Consider the following 20,246-nt stretch of genomic DNA (forward strand, 5'->3'; position numbering starts at 1 on the left):
GACGACTTGTTCTTCTTTCAGCAAACTAACTCACAGTTCTGTTTTCCAATAAAAGAAGGAACAGAAAACCTGAACTCAGAAAACCTTAAGAGAGACTCAGACGGAGTCTGGTTCTTATGGACTCCACAATTTCTGAATAATTCAGCAGAAACTTTGCAGGTTAAATAATTTCTCAGAACCAATCGATATTTTGTTGACGTTAAAACATGGAACTTTTTCTGTCTCACAGAGAACCCACTCAGGGAGGACATGATGACGTTTTAGTGACATCATCAGGTGATTCATATTAAATTCTCAGCTGCTCTGCTCTGTTACCTTAACGCACCTTGTCTGCGCAAAGCTGATCTTTAACAGAGAGCTAACGTCGGCTGGCGTAACTGTCGGCTCACTGGACCGCAGTGAACTGTCCTGGGCGACACAGAAAACATAACAGCAATAACCCCGATGGTTATGCCAGACCCCACTAACGTCTTTAGTGCTGTGCTCTGCATTTCCATGTGGACACGGTGCTCAATGGCTCTTAGAGGATCAACAATGGCGTCGTCGATGCTAACATCTTGGAGAGCAATTATCATCCCGATCTTCTGAAAGGTGTCATCCAAACAACTGAAAATGGCCTCGTATGATAAATTATTCCCCTCTGCTAAGGTAACCAGAGCTGAATAACGTTAAGAAACTCCTCAATCTTTCCTAAACCTTGAGGTGACACTGTAGCTGCTCAGGGAGCAGGTACTCAGGAAACTAATCTCTATGTAAGGCTCAGCCAGTGACGATGCAGGTCCAGCCCATTGACGCTGATTGGCCCACAGTCATTCAGTTGTAAAGTGACATTACAGGGGTTGGACAATGAAACTGAAACACCTGGTTTTAGACCACAATAATTTATTAGTATGATGTAGGGCCTCCTTTTGCGGCCAATACAGCATCAATTCATCTTGGGAATGACATATACAAGTCCTGCACAGTGGTCAGAGGGATTTTAAGCCATTCTTCTTGCAGGATAGTGGCCAGGTCACTACGTGATACTGGTGGAGGAAAACGTTTCCTGACTCGCTCCTCCAAAACACCCCAAAGTGGCTCAATAATATTTAGATCTGGTAACTGTGCAGGCCATGGGAGATGTTCAACTTCACTTTCATGTTCATCTAACCAATCTTTCACCAGTCTTGCTGTGTGTATTGGTGCATTGTCATCCTGATACACGGCACCGCCTTCAGGATTCAATGTTTGAACCATTGGATGCACATGGTCCTCAAGAATGGTTCGGTAGTCCTTGACAGTGACGCGCCCATCTAGCACAAGTATTGGGCCAAGGGAATGCCATAATATGGCAGCCCAAACCATTACTGATCCACCCCCATGCTTCACTCTGGGCATGCAACAGTCTGGGTGGTACGCTTCTTTGGGGCTTCTCCACACCGTAACTCTCCCGGATGTGGGGAAAACAGTAAAGGTGGACTCATCAGAGAACAATACATGTTTCACATTGTCCAAAGCCCAAGATTTGCGCTCCTTGCACCATTGAAACCGGCGTTTGGCATTATCATGAGTGACCAAAGGTTTGGCTATAGCAGCCCGGCCGTGTATATTGACCCTGTGGAGCTCCTGACGGACAGTTCTGGTGGAAACAGGAGAGTTGAGGTGCACATTTAATTCTGCCGTGATTTGGGCAGCCGTGGTTTTATGTTTTTTGGATACAATCCGGGTTAGCACCCGAACATCCCTTTCAGACAGCTTCCTCTTGCGTCCACAGTTAATCCTGTTGGATGTGGTTCATCCTTCTTGGTGGTATGCTGACATTACCATGGATACCGTGGCTCTTGATACATCACAAAGACTTGTTGTCTTGGTCACAGATGCGCCAGCAAGACGTGCACCAACAATTTGTCCTCTTTTGAACTCTGGTATGTCACCCATAATGTTGTGTGCATTTCAATATTTTGAGCAAAACTGTGCTCTTACCCTGCTAATTGAACCTTCATACTCTGCTCTTACTGGTGCAATGTGCAATCAATGAAGACTGGCTACCAGGCTGGTCCAATTTAGCCATGATACCTCCCACACTAAAATGACAGGTGTTTCATTTTCATTGTCCAACCTCTGTATGAAATAAATGGCCATGAGGAAAAAATATATATAAAATAAATACTGGCTTTTTGAAGACAAATCTGACTTTTTAAAAAAAAATGATGTTTTGAAATAAAAAAAACTTACATGAAAATAGCCTCAACAATAATTTCAATTATTAGGTAAAACTTTTACATGAAAATTCTTTTATATTAATGCAGATTTGTTATGGAAAATGAAATATATTTCTTAATAATGAGCTGAAAATTTAATATGCATTCAATTATTTCACAATTTCATTGTGACATTAAATCATTCTCCATTATTTACAGATGTAGATACTTATTTCAGAATGTTTCATTAATTTATTTAATTTTGAACACTTTGGCATTCCTTAGTTTTCGGCTGGAGCTGAGCTGATTAGTTTTCAGTGACTGCTGCCACATTGTGACAGCGTCTATTAATTACAGCTCAGAGCTCCCTTTCCTGTGAAATGCTTACACCTGTTGGTTTAGATGTTTACCTGTCTGTTCACCTGTTTGGTTACCTGTCTGTCTTCAGCTCAGGCAGGGATTTCCCATCCTGCCCTGAGGGGTCCGAGGTCAGCAGGTGTACGGCTGGGATGGACTCGGTGGCCTTTAACACCTACACTGAGTTCTTTACTCACACACACTCTATCTGCCACTTCCTGCAGTCTGAGGCCTGGCAGAGCAGAGCAGAAAACACCATGTACAGGTGAGCAGCTGCAGGCAAGTGATATCGTAGCAATCCCTGATCTGTGTCTTATAGGTCCAAACATGAAATCTTCCCTAACCCTCTGGGTTCTGAAAGTTTTATTTTTACATACGTTCATTCATTTGCATCTTTGTGGGACTTCCATTTTTTACTATCTGCATATTTTATAAAAACATTTCAACCGAGACTTTAACAGGTTATTTCTGGGTTAGGGTTAAGGAGATAAAAAAAATATGTGGACTCGGATAAAATTTCTTTGAAAATTAATATACATTATTTAATTCAATTCAAAGATACTTTATTGATCCCTGAGGGGAAATTAGAAGTCCAGTACAACCCATCCAAACATACATCATGACACAAGACAAGGGGGGACGGGTCACAGAGGCTTTGCTGCCCACTCACAGGCGCTGCCCTTGTTAGATGAGAAAAGAGACCACATTAGGAAAGTAGAGGAAAAAAATCATATTTCACACTTTATCCTTAGCAGGATACAGTTTGAGATTGTAAAAAACCTCAGAACAAAGAAGCAACAAGTTGACAAAACAACATCATGCTGGGAACGGTGAAGGTGGTGTGAGGGGGTGCATATGTTTATCTTGAGCATGTGTGTGTGTGCAAGTGAGTCCATGAAGCTCTGTCACAGAGGCCATTGTCCTTGATGGTACGTTGGAATGTTCATCAACGGGCCACAAAGTTCTGAGCAGGTCCACAGATGTCCTCAGGGAAGGGAGGGGGCAGAGGGAGCAGAGCGTCATGTTTACATAACTTCCAGGAGAAGTTGAAGATAACCAGCCATCAAGGCCGTGCAGGGGAGCCAGATTTAGAAAAAAAATAATTATTTGGGTTAAACTGACTCTTCATTTTCCGTCAGCCTTGAGAGTCTTGCTGGTTCTTCTCAAAGGTGAATCCAAACAGTCAAATTCCTGGTCTTTCTGCCAGATCCGAGCGAACAACTTTCTCCAAGATTTATCCCATTTCACCCCTGAGTCCAGGAACCGCAACCTTCCTGCGATCCTAAGGATCACATCCAGTCTGTGATTCAGCTCATGTAACATCTCAGTCTGAGTGTTGATCGCTCTGAAGATCCCATCATACATGCCAGGCAGCCTTACAATGGCCAGAACAGCTGCTGACATTCTCTGAATTTCTCGATATATCACACATTGTTTTTCTCTGTAATAACAGGTTTGCTTGTTTTGAAATGAGTAATGGGTAAAATCATTTTAAATGAGCAGAAAGAAGGAAAATGTAGAAACTGTTTTTCAGATCAGTCCGTTCTGGTCTTTAAAGGAATCAGAACCATCAACGTGAAGCCGCATGCAATCTTTGTCAGAACTCTCTCCTACTTCCTGAAGAGTTTTCCCAACACTGGGTTCTGCCTGCCTTTTTTATATGAACATGCATATAAAAACTTTTTCAAGGTACCGACAGACACTTAGTGACCTATAGAGAGCATCCAGAAAGTATTCACTGTCCTGCACTTTTTCCACATTTAGTTCTGTTCCAGCCTTATTCCAAATGGTATCAAATTAATCTCTTTGCTCAAACATCTCCACACAATATCCCCTTATGACAACGTGGAAGAAGTTTGAGGTTGTTGCAAATTTATTACAAATAGAAGAAATCATGTTTAAGTAATTATTCACATCCTTTGCCATGAAACTCAAAACTGAGCTGAGGTTCATACGGTTTCCACTGATCATCCTTGAGATGTTTCCACAGATTAAATGGAGTCCAACTGTGGTAAGTTCAGCTGATTGGACATGATTAGGAAAGATATACCTGTCCATATAAGGTCCTACAGTTGACAGGGCAGGTCAGAGGGCAAATGCCAAGCATGAACTTAAAGAAACTGTCTGTCAACCTCAGAAAAAGGATTGTCTTGAGGCATACATCTGGGGAAGGATACAGAATAGTTTCTGCTGCTTTGAAGGTCACCAATGAGCACAGTGGTCTCCATCATTAGTAAATGAGAGAAGTTTGGAACCACCAGGACTCTTCCTTGAGTATCTAAACGGAGCAGCCGGTGGTGAAGGTCCTTAGTCAAGGAGGTGACCAAAAACTCCAAGGTCACTCCTCTCTCCTCAGAGGAATGCTGGAGAACCTTGCAGAAGGACAACCATCTCTGCAGCACGCCACTAATCAGGCCTGTATGGTAGAGCGACCAGATGAAAGCAACTCCTTAATAAAAGGCTCATGCAGCCTGTCTGGAGTTCGCCTAAAGGCTCCTGAAGGCAAGGCAAGTTAATTTATATAGCACATTTCAGCAAAAAGACAATTCAAAGTACTTTACAAAAAACACAAAATACTTTGCAGTAGCGTGATAAAATAAAAGAAGGAAAGTTAAAAAGTTGGACTATAAACTAAAATGAATGAATGCACTCGATGCTTTTAGGGCCATATTTTCTTAAAATAAAATGAAACGTTTCTACCTGGAGAGGAGGCAACTCCTTCAAAAGCAACTCTAAACAAATGGGGTTTTAACCTCAATTTAAAGAACTCAGGGATTCAGCATCTCTGCAGGTTTCTGGAAGTTTGTTCCAGATTTGTGAAGCAGAAGAACTGAATGCTACCGTGTGGTTCTGAGGATACAGAGTAGACTGGAACCAGAAGGTCTGAAAAGTTGATACAGCAGCAATAGATCTCTAATGTATTTTGGGTCCAAGCCATTCAGTGACTTAGAAACTAACTGAAGTATTTTGTGCTCAAAATTTAGATCAATGTCAAATTCTGTGGACCACCGCATTATCTCTCATTTGGAGCACTGTGTTGCTATTAAAGGTGCAGCACTAGATTGGCTTCATTCCTATTTGAGTGAGAGAAGGTTCAGTGTTGGTCAGGAGGGAAAGTGAGCCGCTACGGTCCGGTACTGCGTACCACTAAAAGATTCTGTGCCGGTACCGGGAAGAGGGAAGAACGGCTGTCTGCTACGAAGCCGTCATCTAGAACCAGTTACGGCTGCAAAAATTCACGAGCACACAAAGAAGATCAGGTCCGCTACCAATAGACAGTCTAAAACATAAATATAGCTTTTTTCCCCTCATTCCAGATTGTTTCTGAACTGTTCTGCTTTGATGGAGCCTCAATGTTCTTGCTTTGCTTCTTTTCCCTCAGAGCTTGAGGTTTTAATGAACGGCCAGTGTTTAAAACGAGCACCGCTACTTTTAATGTCTGTCTGCTCGCTGCTAAATACCCCAGTTAAAAGCAAAGGGAGAGAAATTAGTTGTGTTTCATGTTATTTTGCTGAATTACAGCAACACAGTACAGCTCAAAAACACCACTTATGACCAGAGATTTCACAGACGATACACGAGAGCTCATGCGCACTTACCCCCAAAACAGAACGGTTGTCAAGGAGATTGGTGCGTTCGATTTAATGGACTGGGAGATTTTACACAGGTGGTGCACAGACATAAAAAATTGCTGCTTGCATTATGGCAGAACAATAAATCACTTACCATCTACAGAAAACAACCGAACTGTCAAATTTTTTATTTAAATGAAATCAAAACTTGACCACAATGCAGAGAACAATAACTTCTTTGTTCAAAAGAAAAGACGGAAACTGAAGATGAAAAGTTATGCATTAGAAAATGGTTTATCATTGTTTCATACAGGACAGTTCTTTAACAATTGAAATATATATATATATATATATATATATATATATATATATATATATATATACTGGATTTGGAGTCACACACAAAATTAAAGAGGAAAAACACACTAGAGGCTGATCCAACTTTGATGTAATGTCTTTAAAACAAGTCAAAATGAGGCTCAGTATTGTGTGTGACCTCCACGTGTCTGTATGACCTCCCTACAACACCTGGAGATGCTCCTGATGAGACGGTGAATGATCTCCTGAGGGATCTCCTTCCAGACCTGGACTAAAGCATCCACCAACTCCTGGACAGTCTGTGGAGCAACGTGACGTTGGTGGATGGAGCGAGACATGATGTCCCAGATGTGCTCAATTGGATTTAGGTCTGGTGAACGGGCGGGCCAGTCCATAGCTTCAATGTCTTCATCTTGCAGGAACTGCTGACACACTCCAGCCACATGAGGTCTAGCATTGTCCTGCATTAGGAGGAACCCAGGGCCAACCGTACCAGCATATGGTCTCACAAGGGGTCTGAGGATCTCATCTCGGTACCTAATGGCAGTCAGGTTACCTCTGGAGAGCTCATGGAAAGAAATGCCACCCCACACCATTACTGACCCACTGCCAAACCAGTCATGCTGAAGGATGTTGCAGGCAGCAGATCGCTCTCCACGGTGTCTCCACACTCTGTCACGTCTGTCACATGTGCTCAGTGTGAACCTGCTTTCATCTGTGAAGACCACAGGGCACCAGTGGTGAATTTACCAATCCTGGTGTTCTCTGGCAAATGACAAGCGTCCTGCACGGTGTTGGGCTGTGAGCACCACCCCCATTTGTGGACGTCAGGCCCTCATACCATCCTCATGGAGTTGGTTTCTAATCGTTTGTGCAGACACATGCACATTTGTGGCCTGCTGGAGGTCATTCTGCAGGGTTCTGGCAGTGCTCCTCCTGTTCCTCCTTGCACAAAGGCAGAGGTAGCGATCCTGCTGCTGGGTTGTTGTCCTCCTACGGCCTCCTCCACGTCTCCTGGTGTACTGGCCTGTCTCCTGGTAGCGCCTCCAGGCTCTGGACACTACGCTGACAGACACAGCAAACCTTCTTGCCACAGCTCACATTGATGTGCCGTCCTGGATGAGCTGCACCACCTGAGCCACTTGTGTGGGTTGTAGAGTCTGTCTCATGCTACCACGAGTGTGAAAGCACCACCAACATTCAAAAGTGACCAAAACATCAGCCAGAAAGCATCGGTACTGAGAAGTGGTCTGTGGTCCCCACCTGCAGAACCACTCCTTTATTGAGTGTCTTGCTAATCACCAAAGATTTCCCCTTGTTGTCTATTCCATTTGCACAACATGATGTGAAATTGATTATCAATCAGTGTTGCTTCCTAAGTGGACAGTTTGATTTCACATATATGCATGCATAAATGCCCCCAGTGCCTCGCAACACCCCCTTTAGCTCCGCTCCTAAGTACCGGCAAGAATTTAAAACTACTTTCACCCCCGGTGTTGGTATTGAACTTTTTGTCTCTGCCTCTGCCCCTCTCTCGTGGGGTTCCCCAGGGCTCAGTTCTTGGTCCTCTTCTATTTGCTTTATACCTCCTCTTGATGTCCATATTTAGAAAACATGGCCTCTTCTTTCATTGCTACGCAGATGACTGCCAGATATACCTACCTCTAACAGCTGAAAATCCGTGCTCCATCCAACCCATTAGATTGCTTTGAAGACTTCAAAGTTTGGATGGCGCTGAACTTTCTGAGCTTTAATGAAAGCAAAACAGAGGTTATTTTATTCACTCAACCCACCTATTAAATTAGGTTCCCTTGAGTCGTATTTCAGACAGAATGTAACGAATCTGGAAATAATTATAGACTCAGGCTTTAAATTTGCTAAACAAACTAAATCTGGTTTGCAAAACAGTTTTTTTCAATTAAGGCAAGTAGCAAAGCTCAAGCCAGTTTTGTTGAGGCTCAACCTGGAGAAATGATACATGCTTTTATCTCAACTTGTCTCAACTACTGAAATGCACTTTATGCTGGTGTCACTCAAGCATCTCTCACAGCTTCAGCTTGTTTAAAATGCCGCTGCCCGTTTTCTTACTGGCATGCAGAGATATGAACAAATCTCACCTGTCCTGGCTTATCTTTAGCTTTTAATGCTTGAATGGTCTTGCTCCTCTGTACCTCTTGAATCTACTCTAGCCTCAACTTCCTTCGTTGGTGCTTAGATCAGCCGACCAGCTGCTTTTAGTCGTGCCAAAAACTAGGCAAAAATTTAGTGGTGACAGAGCCTTTTCTGTTATGGCTCCCAAACTTTGGAACGCGCTTCTTTTTAAACGTCAGACGGGCGTCTTCGCTTCATATATGTAAGTCTCTTAATAGAAACATATCTTTTCTCAAAAGCTTTTGACCAGTTGTGAGTTGACTCTTCTATTGTATTTTATGCGTTTTAAATGTCTATTGATTGTCTTGTACTTGTACTCGTTGTCTTCCGCTTATCCGGGACCGGGTCGCGAGGGCAGCAGACTCGGTAGAGACGCCCAGATGTCCCTCTCCCCAGACACCTCCTCCAGCTCCTCCGGGGCGAGCCCAAGGCCTTCCCAGGCCAGCCGAGAGACATAGTCCCTCCAGCGTGTCCTGGGCCGTCCCCTGGGCCTCCTCCCGGTGGGACGTGCCTGGAACACCTCCCGAGGAAGGCGTCCAGGAGGCATCCGGTATACAGGTCCTTCTCAAAATATTAGCATATTGTGATAAAGTTCATTATTTTCCATAATGTCATGATGAAAATTTAACATTCATATATTTTAGATTCATTGCACACTAACTGAAATATTTCAGGTGTTTTATTGTCTTAATACGGATGATTTTGGCATACAGCTCATGAAAACCCAAAATTCCTATCTCACAAAATTAGCATATTTCATCCGACCAATAAAAGAAAAGTGTTTTTAATACAAAAAACGTCAAACTTCAAATAATCATGTACAGTTATGCACTCAATACTTGGGTGGGAATCCTTTGGCAGAAATGACTGCTTCAATGCGGCGTGGCATGGAGGCAATCAGCCTGTGGCACTGCTGAGGTCTTATGGAGACCCAGGATGCTTCGATAGCGGCCTTTAGCTCATCCAGAGTGTTGGGTCTTGAGTCTCTCAACGTTCTCTTCACAATATCCCACAGATTCTCTATGGGGTTCAGGTCAGGAGAGTTGGCAGGCCAATTGAGCACAGTGATACCATGGTCAGTAAACCATTTACCAGTGGTTTTGGCACTGTGAGCAGGTGCCAGGTCGTGCTGAAAAATGAAATCTTCATCTCCATAAAGCTTTTCAGCAGATGGAAGCATGAAGTGCTCCAAAATCTCCTGATAGCTAGCTGCATTGACCCTGCCCTTGATAAAACACAGTGGACCAACACCAGCAGCTGACACGGCACCCCAGACCATCACTGACTGTGGGTACTTGACACTGGACTTCTGGCATTTTGGCATTTCCTTCTCCCCAGTCTTCCTCCAGACTCTGGCACCTCGATTTCCGAATGACATGCAGAATTTGCTTTCATCCGAAAAAAGTACTTTGGACCACTGAGCAACAGTCCAGTGCTGCTTCTCTGTAGTCCAGGTCAGGTGCTTCTGCCGCTGTTTCTGGTTCAAAAGTGGCTTGACCTGGGGAATGCGGCACCTGTAGCCCATTTCCTGCACACGCCTGTGCACGGTGGCTCTGGATGTTTCTACTCCAGACTCAGTCCACTGCTTCCGCAGGTCCCCCAAGGTCTGGAATCGGCCCTTCTCCACAATCTTCCTCAGGGTCCGGTCACCTCTTCTCGTTGTGCAGCGTTTTCTGTCACACTTTTTCCTTCCCACAGACTTCCCACTGAGGTGCCTTGATACAGCACTCTGGGAACAGCCTATTCGTTCAGAAATGTCTTTCTGTGTCTTACCCTCTTGCTTGAGGGTGTCAATAGTGGCCTTCTGGACAGCAGTCAGGTCGGCAGTCTTACCCATGATTGGGGTTTTGAGTGATGAACCAGGCTGGGAGTTTTAAAGGCCTCAGGAATCTTTTGCAGGTGTTTAGAGTTAACTCGTTGATTTAGATGATTAGGTTCATAGCTCGTTTAGAGACCCTTTTAATGATATGCTAATTTTGTGAGATAGGAATTTGGGGTTTTCATGAGCTGTATGCCAAAATCATCCGTATTAAGACAATAAAAGACCTGAAATATTTCAGTTAGTGTGCAATGAATCTAAAATATATGAATGTTAAATTTTCATCATGACATTATGGAAAATAATGAACTTTATCACAATATGCTAATATTTTGAGAAGGACCTGTAGATGCCCGAGCCACCTCAACTGGCTCCTCTCGATGTGGAGGAGCAGCGTCTTGGTTGTCTTGTTTTATCTTCATTTATTGTAGTATGTACGGCACTTTGGCAAACTTGCTGTTTTTAAATGTGCTTTATAAATGGATTGGATTTGGATTTTAAAGTCTATTCTCTGAGGTCCAGAGAGCCAGTGGAAGGAATTTAGAACCAGGTTTATGTTCTCTACCTTCTTAGTTTTAGTGAGGACATGGGCAGCAGCGTTCTGGATCAGCTGCAGCTGTCTGATTGAACTTTGATTAAAGGACTCTCAGACCATGAGAAACAAAGTTTCTGGTCTGATGAGACAAAGATTGAACTCTTTGGTGTTGCCAGGCGAGTGGACCGCTCATCACCAGGACAATACCACCCCTCCAGTGAAGCATGGTGGTGGCAGCATCATGATATGAGGATGTTTTCAGCAGCAGGCTCTGGCAGGCTGGTCAGGACAGAGGGAGGGATTAATGCAGCGATGTACAGAGACATGGATGAAAACCTGCTCTAGAGCTGTTGACCTCAGACTGGGGCGACGTACTTGAAGCATGCAGCCAAGATCTCAAAAGAGAGGCTTCAGAACCACTCAGTGAAGGTCCTGCGGCGACCAAGCCAGAGTCTACACTTGAATCCAATTCAACATCTGGAGAGATCTGAACATAGCTGAACATTCGTCTTACATCCAACCTGATGGAGCTTGAGATGTTCTGCAATGAAGAATTGATGAAACTGTCTAAAGACAGAGCTCCAGAACATTGTAAAGTCAATTGTGTTTATATGTACATTTAAAAAGATTTTCTTTATAATTGAGAGCAAAGTGTAAATTCCTTGTTTGTCTGAGCAAACTTGGGAATAAAGCTGATTCTGATTCTGAAGATAGGTGAGCTAAGCTTCTGGCTTCAGTTTCAAAGAACTGCGGCCATAGGTGCAACCACAAATATTAAGCAAAGGCAGTGAATACTTTCTGGATGCACTGTAGTTAAGACGGATAGGCACAATATTTGATTAGACACCCAAAAAGAAACAGTAAGGCTGATTCACCAGATTGCAGCTCGGTCTGAGTTAGATGTTGCACAAAAACAAAGAAACACTTAAAAACACTGGTTCCAGTGTCTTATTGCTTATTATACAGACTGAACAAAGGGAGCTCTGAAACCTATCGGTGTGTGATTACATGTTGGTCAGAGTGGAGCGCTGCACACTGCCACAAACCTTGCCAGTTCAGCTAAGTGATCTCCTCCTCTTTTTACTGGCATCAATCTCAGATTAGGTTTTAAACATTCTGCTAGCTGAACTCCACAGTTCTGCTGTTAATCGGCACACACTGATACACAGCAGAGCCACCTCTGTTCAGTCTGGGACTACAAAGAATTAAAGCTCCATGAACAGGTTCGTCCTTGTGTTTCAGGCTGACGGAGACCTCAGCAGGGGTTGCTGAGCAGCTTCAGTCCACCAGACAGATGGCCAATGACATGATGGAAGCCCAGACTGCTGCCCTACAGGCACAAAAAGAAATACTGTCCAATGGAGAGCAGTTAAGAGTCACCCTGAGAGACTCCACACAGGGTAAAACTACACTACGCTTGAGAGACTGTACTCAGGTCAAAATAAGGCTTAGCTTGTTAGACCGTACCTGCGTTAATTAACCGCCAGCCTGAAAGACCGTACTCAGGTTAAAATAAACTTGCATCCTGCTCGTACTCATTGGGTTTTTTGACCAGTAAGAAGGACAAAGTGGGTCCAGTATGGGCAGAAACTTGTGCCATCAGAAACTGAATTTGAATTGCTCAGACTGAATCTGTATTTGCGTAATTTGAAATTAAACACGTTGATTTGAAAATGAATTTCACTAAACTGAATCTGAATTTAATGGTTTGAAGCTTTAATTCATTTGCTTTTAAAATGTATTCCGTTATATTTAAAATTAAGTTTGACTACTTTCACTTTCAGGTCTGAAATTCAATTTCAGTTCCAAAGTTCAGTTATTGTGTCCCACATCCGGGTCCTTGAGGATAGCCACAGATTAATCAAACACAGATTAATCGATTTAAGTTTCACGTCAGGTTAAACTTCCTTTACGGCATTTTGAGCTGGAGCAGTGCAGCTACATGAGCTTGGCGCACGTCAATCATCAAGTCAAATGAACGTCTATAAGAAGCGTCATGGAAACAAATGATGGTCAAACAGCAACACTTATGCTACCTGTAGCAGTTAGCTATATAAAGAGGATGGAAGACATTGTGGACACGGTGCACCGCGTCGGGAAGAGGATGGAGAACAAAACACGCAACATCATCATCCAGTTCTCCAGACGACACCACAGGGACGCATTTTGGAAGATGACGAAAAAGTCGAAAATCTGTCAGGAAGCCGAAGTTAAATTTGCAGAGGATCTAATGAAGGAGGATCGGCATGCCAGGGCAGCCCTGTAGCCACACATCAGCCAAGCAAGAAAAGCATCCAGATCTGAACCCCTACTTAAAGAGCTCAGAATATGTAGCAAACAAACTTCATATCTAAGTAGGTTCACATTTTAAAAGAGGAATTCTTTATTTGTTCACAACTTAAGGAAGAAAAAAAAACATCTACACTGAACTAACTCTTGTTGCTGTGAGGTTTTCCAGCTAATGTTTTCCCTGAAAGCCAATTTCTTTCATTTCTCGGACCCCCGGGGGGTCTAAAAGACAATATAACATGAAAAGCCATTTTTCTCTTTTGTAAAGGTAAAAAATCTAACTGTATTTTCCTACAAGAAACCCACTCCTGCACCTCGGACACCAGCTTCTGGTCTAATCAGTGGGGAGACAGAATACTACTCAGCCATGGTTCGAACAGATCGGCAGGTGTGGCGATCTGCTTCAACAGGTTTCCAGGACAAGTGATTTCATACAAGGCAGATAAATCTGGTCATTGGTTGGCAGCGATTCTGAACTGTTAAGGATGTTATATTATTCTGGTGAATATTTATGGTTACCATAATGCTGCTCAAAATAAGCTTTTATTATCTGACATATCTGATGTTATTACAGAATATAAAAACATTTACAATACTAATTTTGTTTTGGTTGGAGGGGACTTTAATATGGCACCTGCTGATTGGTTAGATAGATATCCATCCAAACTGACTAATAACCTTCACAATAGAATCCTGCTTCATTTTTGTGACCATCACTCATTGATAGATATTTGGAGAATCAAAAATAAAGATGTCAGGCAATTTTCATGGATAAAATCGAATGGTGCTTACAAATCTAAAATTGATCTATGGTGATCTAGGCCTGAGATTGATAATTATATTTCAGAGATATCAATATCAAGTGCCCCTTTAACTGATCACTGTTCTATTCATCTTAAACAAAAATCAGAGACCAATAAAAACAAGAGGAACACTTATTGGAAATGTAATGCTGATCTTTTAAAAGATGACAACTATTGTAATCTAATCAAAAGTAAAATTTTAGAAATCAGATTTGATACCTAAATTGGAAATTACTGTAACAGATGGGAATTCTTTAAATTTAAAGTTCGGCAATTATCTATTCAATTTGGTAAGAGAAATAGTCAAATAACGAGAAAAAGAGAGAACTTTGGCACAAGAAATTGATTAATTACATAAAACACGTCTCTATCCGATTCAGATCAAACATCATTACTAAATCTCCACTCTAGATTAGACGAGATGTATATGCTTAAAACCCGTGGAGCCTTTGTAAGGTCAAGGGCCAAATGGATTGAGGAGGGTGAAAAGAACACAACCTATTTTTATGGACTAGAAAAAAGAAGGCAAGAGAGAAATGCAATAAATTCTCTTATGATTAATAACATTGAATGTACCAACCCTGACTTTATCTCTAAAAAAAAAGTCTAGTTATTTTACAGAGACCTAAACTCATCCTGCTACTCTATGAATGAATATGATACATTCTTCAGAAATATTGAACCCCACATCCCAAAAAATAACGTGAGACTTTAAAGAAGATTGTGATTCTGATATAGAAATGTATGAATAGGACATTGCGGTTAAACAATTATCTCCAGGAAAAGCTCCAGGTCAGAACGGCTTAACGGCAAACTTTTAAAAATGTTTCTGGGAAGACATTAAGGATCTGTTTTTCTGCGCAATTCAAACATGTTATTCAAATAAAAGTTTAATGCCGACAATGAAGCAAGGTTTAATACCTGTCATTCCAAAACCTGGTAAGAACAAGAAATACTTAGAAAATCTCAGACCCAAAACATTACTTAATGTAGACCATAAAATGGTTGCTCAAATAGTTGCAAATCGACTAAAAAAAGGTATTATACAAATTATTTGTGAAACGCAATCTGGTTTTCTAAAAGGACGCTCCATCCACAACAATATTAGATTAGTATTAGATTTATTGGATTATAGTGGCAGGGCTTTGGGGGTGGATGAGATCCGTCCTGAGTACCTCAAGTCTCTGGATGTTGTAGGGCTGTCATGGTTGACACGCCTCTTCAACATTGCGTGGCGGTTGGGGACAGTGCCTCTGGACTGGCAGACTTGGGTGGTGGGGGACCGGAGGGTGTGTTCCAACTACAGGGGCATCACACTCCTCAACCTCCCTGATAAGGCCTACGCCAGGGTATTGGAGAGGAGAGTCCGGCCAATAGTCGAACCTCGGCTTCAGGAGGAGCAGTGTGGTTTTCGTCCCGGCCGTGGTACACTGGACCAGCTCTATACCCTCTACAGGGTACTTGAGGGTTCATGGGAGTTTGCCCAACTGGTTCACATGTGTTTTGTGGACCTGGAGAAGGCATTTGACTGTGTCCATCATGATGTCCTGTGGGGGGTGCTCCAGGAGTATGGAATCGGGGGCCCTTTATTAGGGGCCATCCGGTCCCTGTACGAGCGGAGCAGGAGTTTGGTTCGCATTGCCGGCACTAAGTCGGACCTGTTCCCGGTGCATGTTGGACTCCGGCAGGGCTGCCCTTTGTCACCGGTCCTGTTCATAACTTTTATGGACAGGATTTCTAGACGCAGCCAAGGGCCGGAGGGGGTCTGGTTTGGGGACCAGAGGATTTCGTCTCTTCTTTTTGCAGATGACGTGGTCCTGCTGGCCTCCTCTAGCCAAGACCTACAGCATGCGCTGGGGCGGTTCGCAGCCGAGTGTGAAGCGGCTGGGATGAAGATCAGCTCCTCCAAGTCCGAGGCCATGGTACTCGACTGGAAAAGGGTGGCTTGTCCTCTTCAGGTTGGAGGGGATTTCCTGCCTCAAGTGGAGGAGTTTAAGTATCTTGTTCACGAGTGAGGGAAGAATGGAGCGGGAGATCGACAGACGGATCGGTGGGGCTGCCGCAGTAATGGGGGCGCTGTGCCGGTCCGTTGTGGTGAAGAGGGAGCTGAGCCGAAAAGCGAAGCTCTCTATTTACCGGTCGGTCTACGTTCCTACCCTCACCTATGGCCATGAACTTTGGGTCATGACCGAAAGAACGAGATCCCGGATACAAGCGGCTGAAATGAGCTTCCTCCGTAGGGTGGCCGGGCACTTCCTTAGAGATAGGGTGAGGAGCTCGGCCCTCTGGGAGGAGCTCGGAGTAGAGCTGCTGCTCCTCCACATCGAGAGGAGCCAGATGAGGTGGCTCGGGCATCTATACCGGATGCCTCCTAGATGCCTTCCTCGGGAGGTGTTCCAGGCACGGGATGAGGCCCAGGGGACGGCCCAGGACACGCTGGAGGGACTATGTCTATCGGCTGGCCCGGGAATGCCTTGGGCTCCCCCCAGAAGAGCTGGAGGAGGTGTCTAGGGAGAGGGACGTCTGGGCGTCTCTGCTGAGTCTGCTGCCCCCACGACCCGGTCCCGGATATACCGGAAGACGACAAGTACGAGTACGAATTAAAGATAATGGTCTCATACTATTCTTAGATTTTTGTAAGGCCTTTGATAAACAAGATGGCGCCGACGATGGCCGCCTCGGAGCTTCGCTCTCTCTTTGTTTTTGTATTTTGTGTGTTTTTATGTTTTTCGAGCCACAATCCTGTGGTCTCATTCAGTAGAGAGGAACTTCTCAACATCAGAGAGTCCTCTCTTGGGATTTTTTCACCATCTTTTATCGATCTGAGGTTCACTGAGCTCCTGGCAAGCAGGGCTGCAGCTCTATACGGGATTCTGCGCCGGAAGCGTCGAAGGGGAAAGCGTGCTGGCGCGCTGGTAAAACTCCGCCAAAGAGGACTACGAACACCACTGCCTTCAATCCACCTGGCAAATGTCCGCTCTCTAAACAACAAGATGGACGAGCTGCTTCTCCTCACCGGTAAAAACTCAGACCTCCGTGAATCAGCGGTTCTCTGCTTCACCGAGACATGAAGCAGAGAACTGCTGATGCTGGACTTCCAGCTGCTCAAAGCGGATCGCAGCGTGGAGCTATCGGGGAAGAGACGAGGAGGCAGAATCTGCTTTTATATAAATGAAGGTTGGTGCAGAGACGTAAAAGTGCTGGAGAAAACATGTAGTCCTGATCTGGAATCATTTTCCATAATCTGTAAACCGTTTTATTCACTGAGAGAGTTTTCCTCGTTTATAATAATCGGCTCATATTTTCCACCGCATGGCTGCACTTCTGCTGCTGAAAAACATCTTGCTGAGATGATTACAGACGTGGTGAAAAAATACACGGACTCTTTCATCATAATACTGGGAGATTTTAACAGAACAAACCTCTCCAATGAACTCCCCAAATACAGACAGCATATTAAGTGTCCCACCAGAGACAAAACACACTGGACCATTGTTACACAGCTTTAAAGGACTCATATCATGCTGTTACCAGGGCTGCTCTGGGTTTTTCAGATCATTATCTAATCCACCTCATCCCAACCTACAGACAGAGACTAAGAGCTTCCAAACCCAAGGTTCACACTGTTAAGAAGTGGACTGAGGAATCAAAGCAGATGCTACAGGCCTGCTTTGAATGCACAGACTGGACTGTTTTTGAAACTTCAGCCACTGACGTAAACCAACTAACTGATGTGGTGACATCATACATCAGTTTCTGTGAGGACATGTGTGTGCAGACCAAGACCTTCTGCACCTTTGGGAACAACAAGCCATGGTTTACTCCACACCTCAGGAATCTGCGCAGGTAAAAGGAAGAAGCTCACAGCAGTGGAGATTGGGCGCGGTACAGGCAGGCCAGGAACAAACTAACAAAGGAGATCAAAACAGCTAAGAGAAGCTACAGTGAGAAGCTGAAGAACATCCTTTCTACTGGTGACACTTCAGCTGTATGGACTGGTCTGAGAAACCTGACTGCCTACAAGAGCCCCTCCACCCATCCTGAACAGAGTCGTCTCCTGGCCAACCGTCTGAATGGCTTCTACTGCAGACATGACAAGAAGCCATTCACACCTCAAATCATCTCCTCTACATCCCATTCAGGAACAAATTCTTCCCCCCTACCTTCAGATCCTCTACCTGCACTAAAGATCTCTGAGGAAGATGTAAACAGACTCTTTCAGCGCATGAAAACAAAGAAAGCTGGAGGACCTGATAACGTCTCCCCATCATGCCTGAAAGCCTGATCAAATCAACTCGCTCCGATCTTCACAAGGATCTTCAACAAATCACTGGAGAAATGTGAGGTCCCCTCCTGGTTCAAATGATCCACCATCATCTAAATGTAGACAAATGTGAACTTATGGCTGTACGTGATCACCCTCTAACATCTATTCATGTAATGCCTCTAAAACATGAGGTCAAATATCTAAGGATCACTGTTTCCAAAAATGTAACTTTTAGATCCACTGCAAACTTAGACAATATTTTATTAAAAAAATAAAAGTATTTTAAATACATGGTTACAAAGAAATCTTTCAATATTTGGAATAATATTACTCTCAAAAATGGAAAGTCTTGAAATAATCAAAATAATTTTAATTTCAGAAGAGTTGACATTATAAAATGGTTGGAAGAAGGAGGCCTCAATGCCATTGATTTTAACTCGATAAACGGTTGCTTAAAACTTAGATGGTTACAAAACTTTCTTAAACATTATGAAACTTTTGGTTTAGCCTCCCTGCAAAAATCTTTTTAGACTTCGGTGGGATAGCATTCCTCTTAAAAAGTGACTTTGAAATGAAGAAACTTCCAGTTAAACTCTTTCAATTTCACCAACAAGTCCTTCATTATTGGAAATTAATTTTTAAGCATAACTTCTCCCCCCATAATACCTCTATTTGGAATAATAGATGCATCGTAATAATAAAGAAGAAATCCTTTTATTTTGAAGAATGGAAGGAAAATGGCATATGGTTGGTTCAACATCTCATGGATGAGACGGGGAAAATTCTAGACTTTGAACAATTCCAGCATAAATACAACTTTATGTGCACTAAAAAACAATTTGAAGCTGTAATTAAAGCTATCCCTCAGGCTCTGATTAACACAATACAAGGATCATTGCTTTATACTTCCTCAATACCCCGGCTTTACCCTCTGTTTATCCAGGACTACTTTTTTACTGCCAAAAAATTGCAATAATACATTTTTAAGAACACTTACCATCCAAAATACTTACCCTTACCCTTGAAAATAAGTAATATAATATAAGAATGTTCTTTTAAGGTTTGTAAGAAAATTAGATGCAACTATTTAAAATTCCCTTTACCCTCAAAAGTAAAAGAAGTTCATTTTAAGATATTAAATAACATCTATCCGTGTAAAGAATACTTGAGACTAAAATGTAATATTGAGGCAAATGATTGATTGTACTTTTTGTCAGTTTGATATAGAAACAATACAACATTTATTTTTCTCTTGTAGTTATACTTCCAAATTTTGGATGGATTTTCATAATTAGCTGCTGACCAACAATTTCAATGTTGCAACTTTAACTTACAACAATATTAAATGCGGTATTTATACTTTGGACACAAATTTAAACTTTACAATTAATAATTTGATCATTATGGCCAAATATTATTTACACAAATGTAAATTTTTGAAAATTACCCCTAACCTTCTATGTTATTTAAAAGAAATATCTCTTCTATTCAACTCTGTGAAAATGATGGAGTCAAAGAATGCTGCTCTACTCTTTAACTGTATGTCCCGCCTGTGTTTTTTTTCTTTGACATAAATCCAATTATTAATGTTTAAGTCCCCTTGCAATAGTTTCAATTACTTGGTTTACCTTGTCTTATGCATATTTCATATTCTAATATTAATCACCTGTTATCTTATATGGCTTTCATCTTATTCTGCATTCCCTTTGGTTCTTTTCTTTGTGTAATATTTGACTGCTTGCTGATAAGAAGTATGTATACTTGTAATATTTGTCAGTCAGTCATTTTCTACCACTTATTCCTTAGTGGGTCGCGGGGAAGCTGGTGCCTATCTCCAGCAGTCTATGGGCGTGAGGCGGGGTCACCCTGGACAGGTCACCAGTCCATCGCTGGGCAACACACAGACAACCACGCACACACTCATTCATACACCTAAGGGCAATTTAGATGAACCA

General features: G+C 42.9%; 1 protein-coding gene across 1 annotated transcript in view; it reads left to right on the top strand.

Moving 5' to 3' along the window:
* Positions 1 to 20,246, top strand: part of LOC124873531 — a 30,937-nt gene that overhangs the window by 728 nt on the left and 9,963 nt on the right. Inside the window, exons 2-3 of the mRNA XM_047374238.1 lie at positions 2,629 to 2,802; positions 12,175 to 12,332. Coding sequence (XP_047230194.1) covers positions 2,629 to 2,802; positions 12,175 to 12,332 — 332 coding nt within the window. The remainder of the gene's footprint in view (positions 1 to 2,628; positions 2,803 to 12,174; positions 12,333 to 20,246) is intronic.

The sequence above is a fragment of the Girardinichthys multiradiatus genome, chromosome 1 (assembly GCF_021462225.1).
Source record: "Girardinichthys multiradiatus isolate DD_20200921_A chromosome 1, DD_fGirMul_XY1, whole genome shotgun sequence".
Taxonomy (NCBI): Eukaryota; Metazoa; Chordata; class Actinopteri; order Cyprinodontiformes; family Goodeidae; genus Girardinichthys; species Girardinichthys multiradiatus.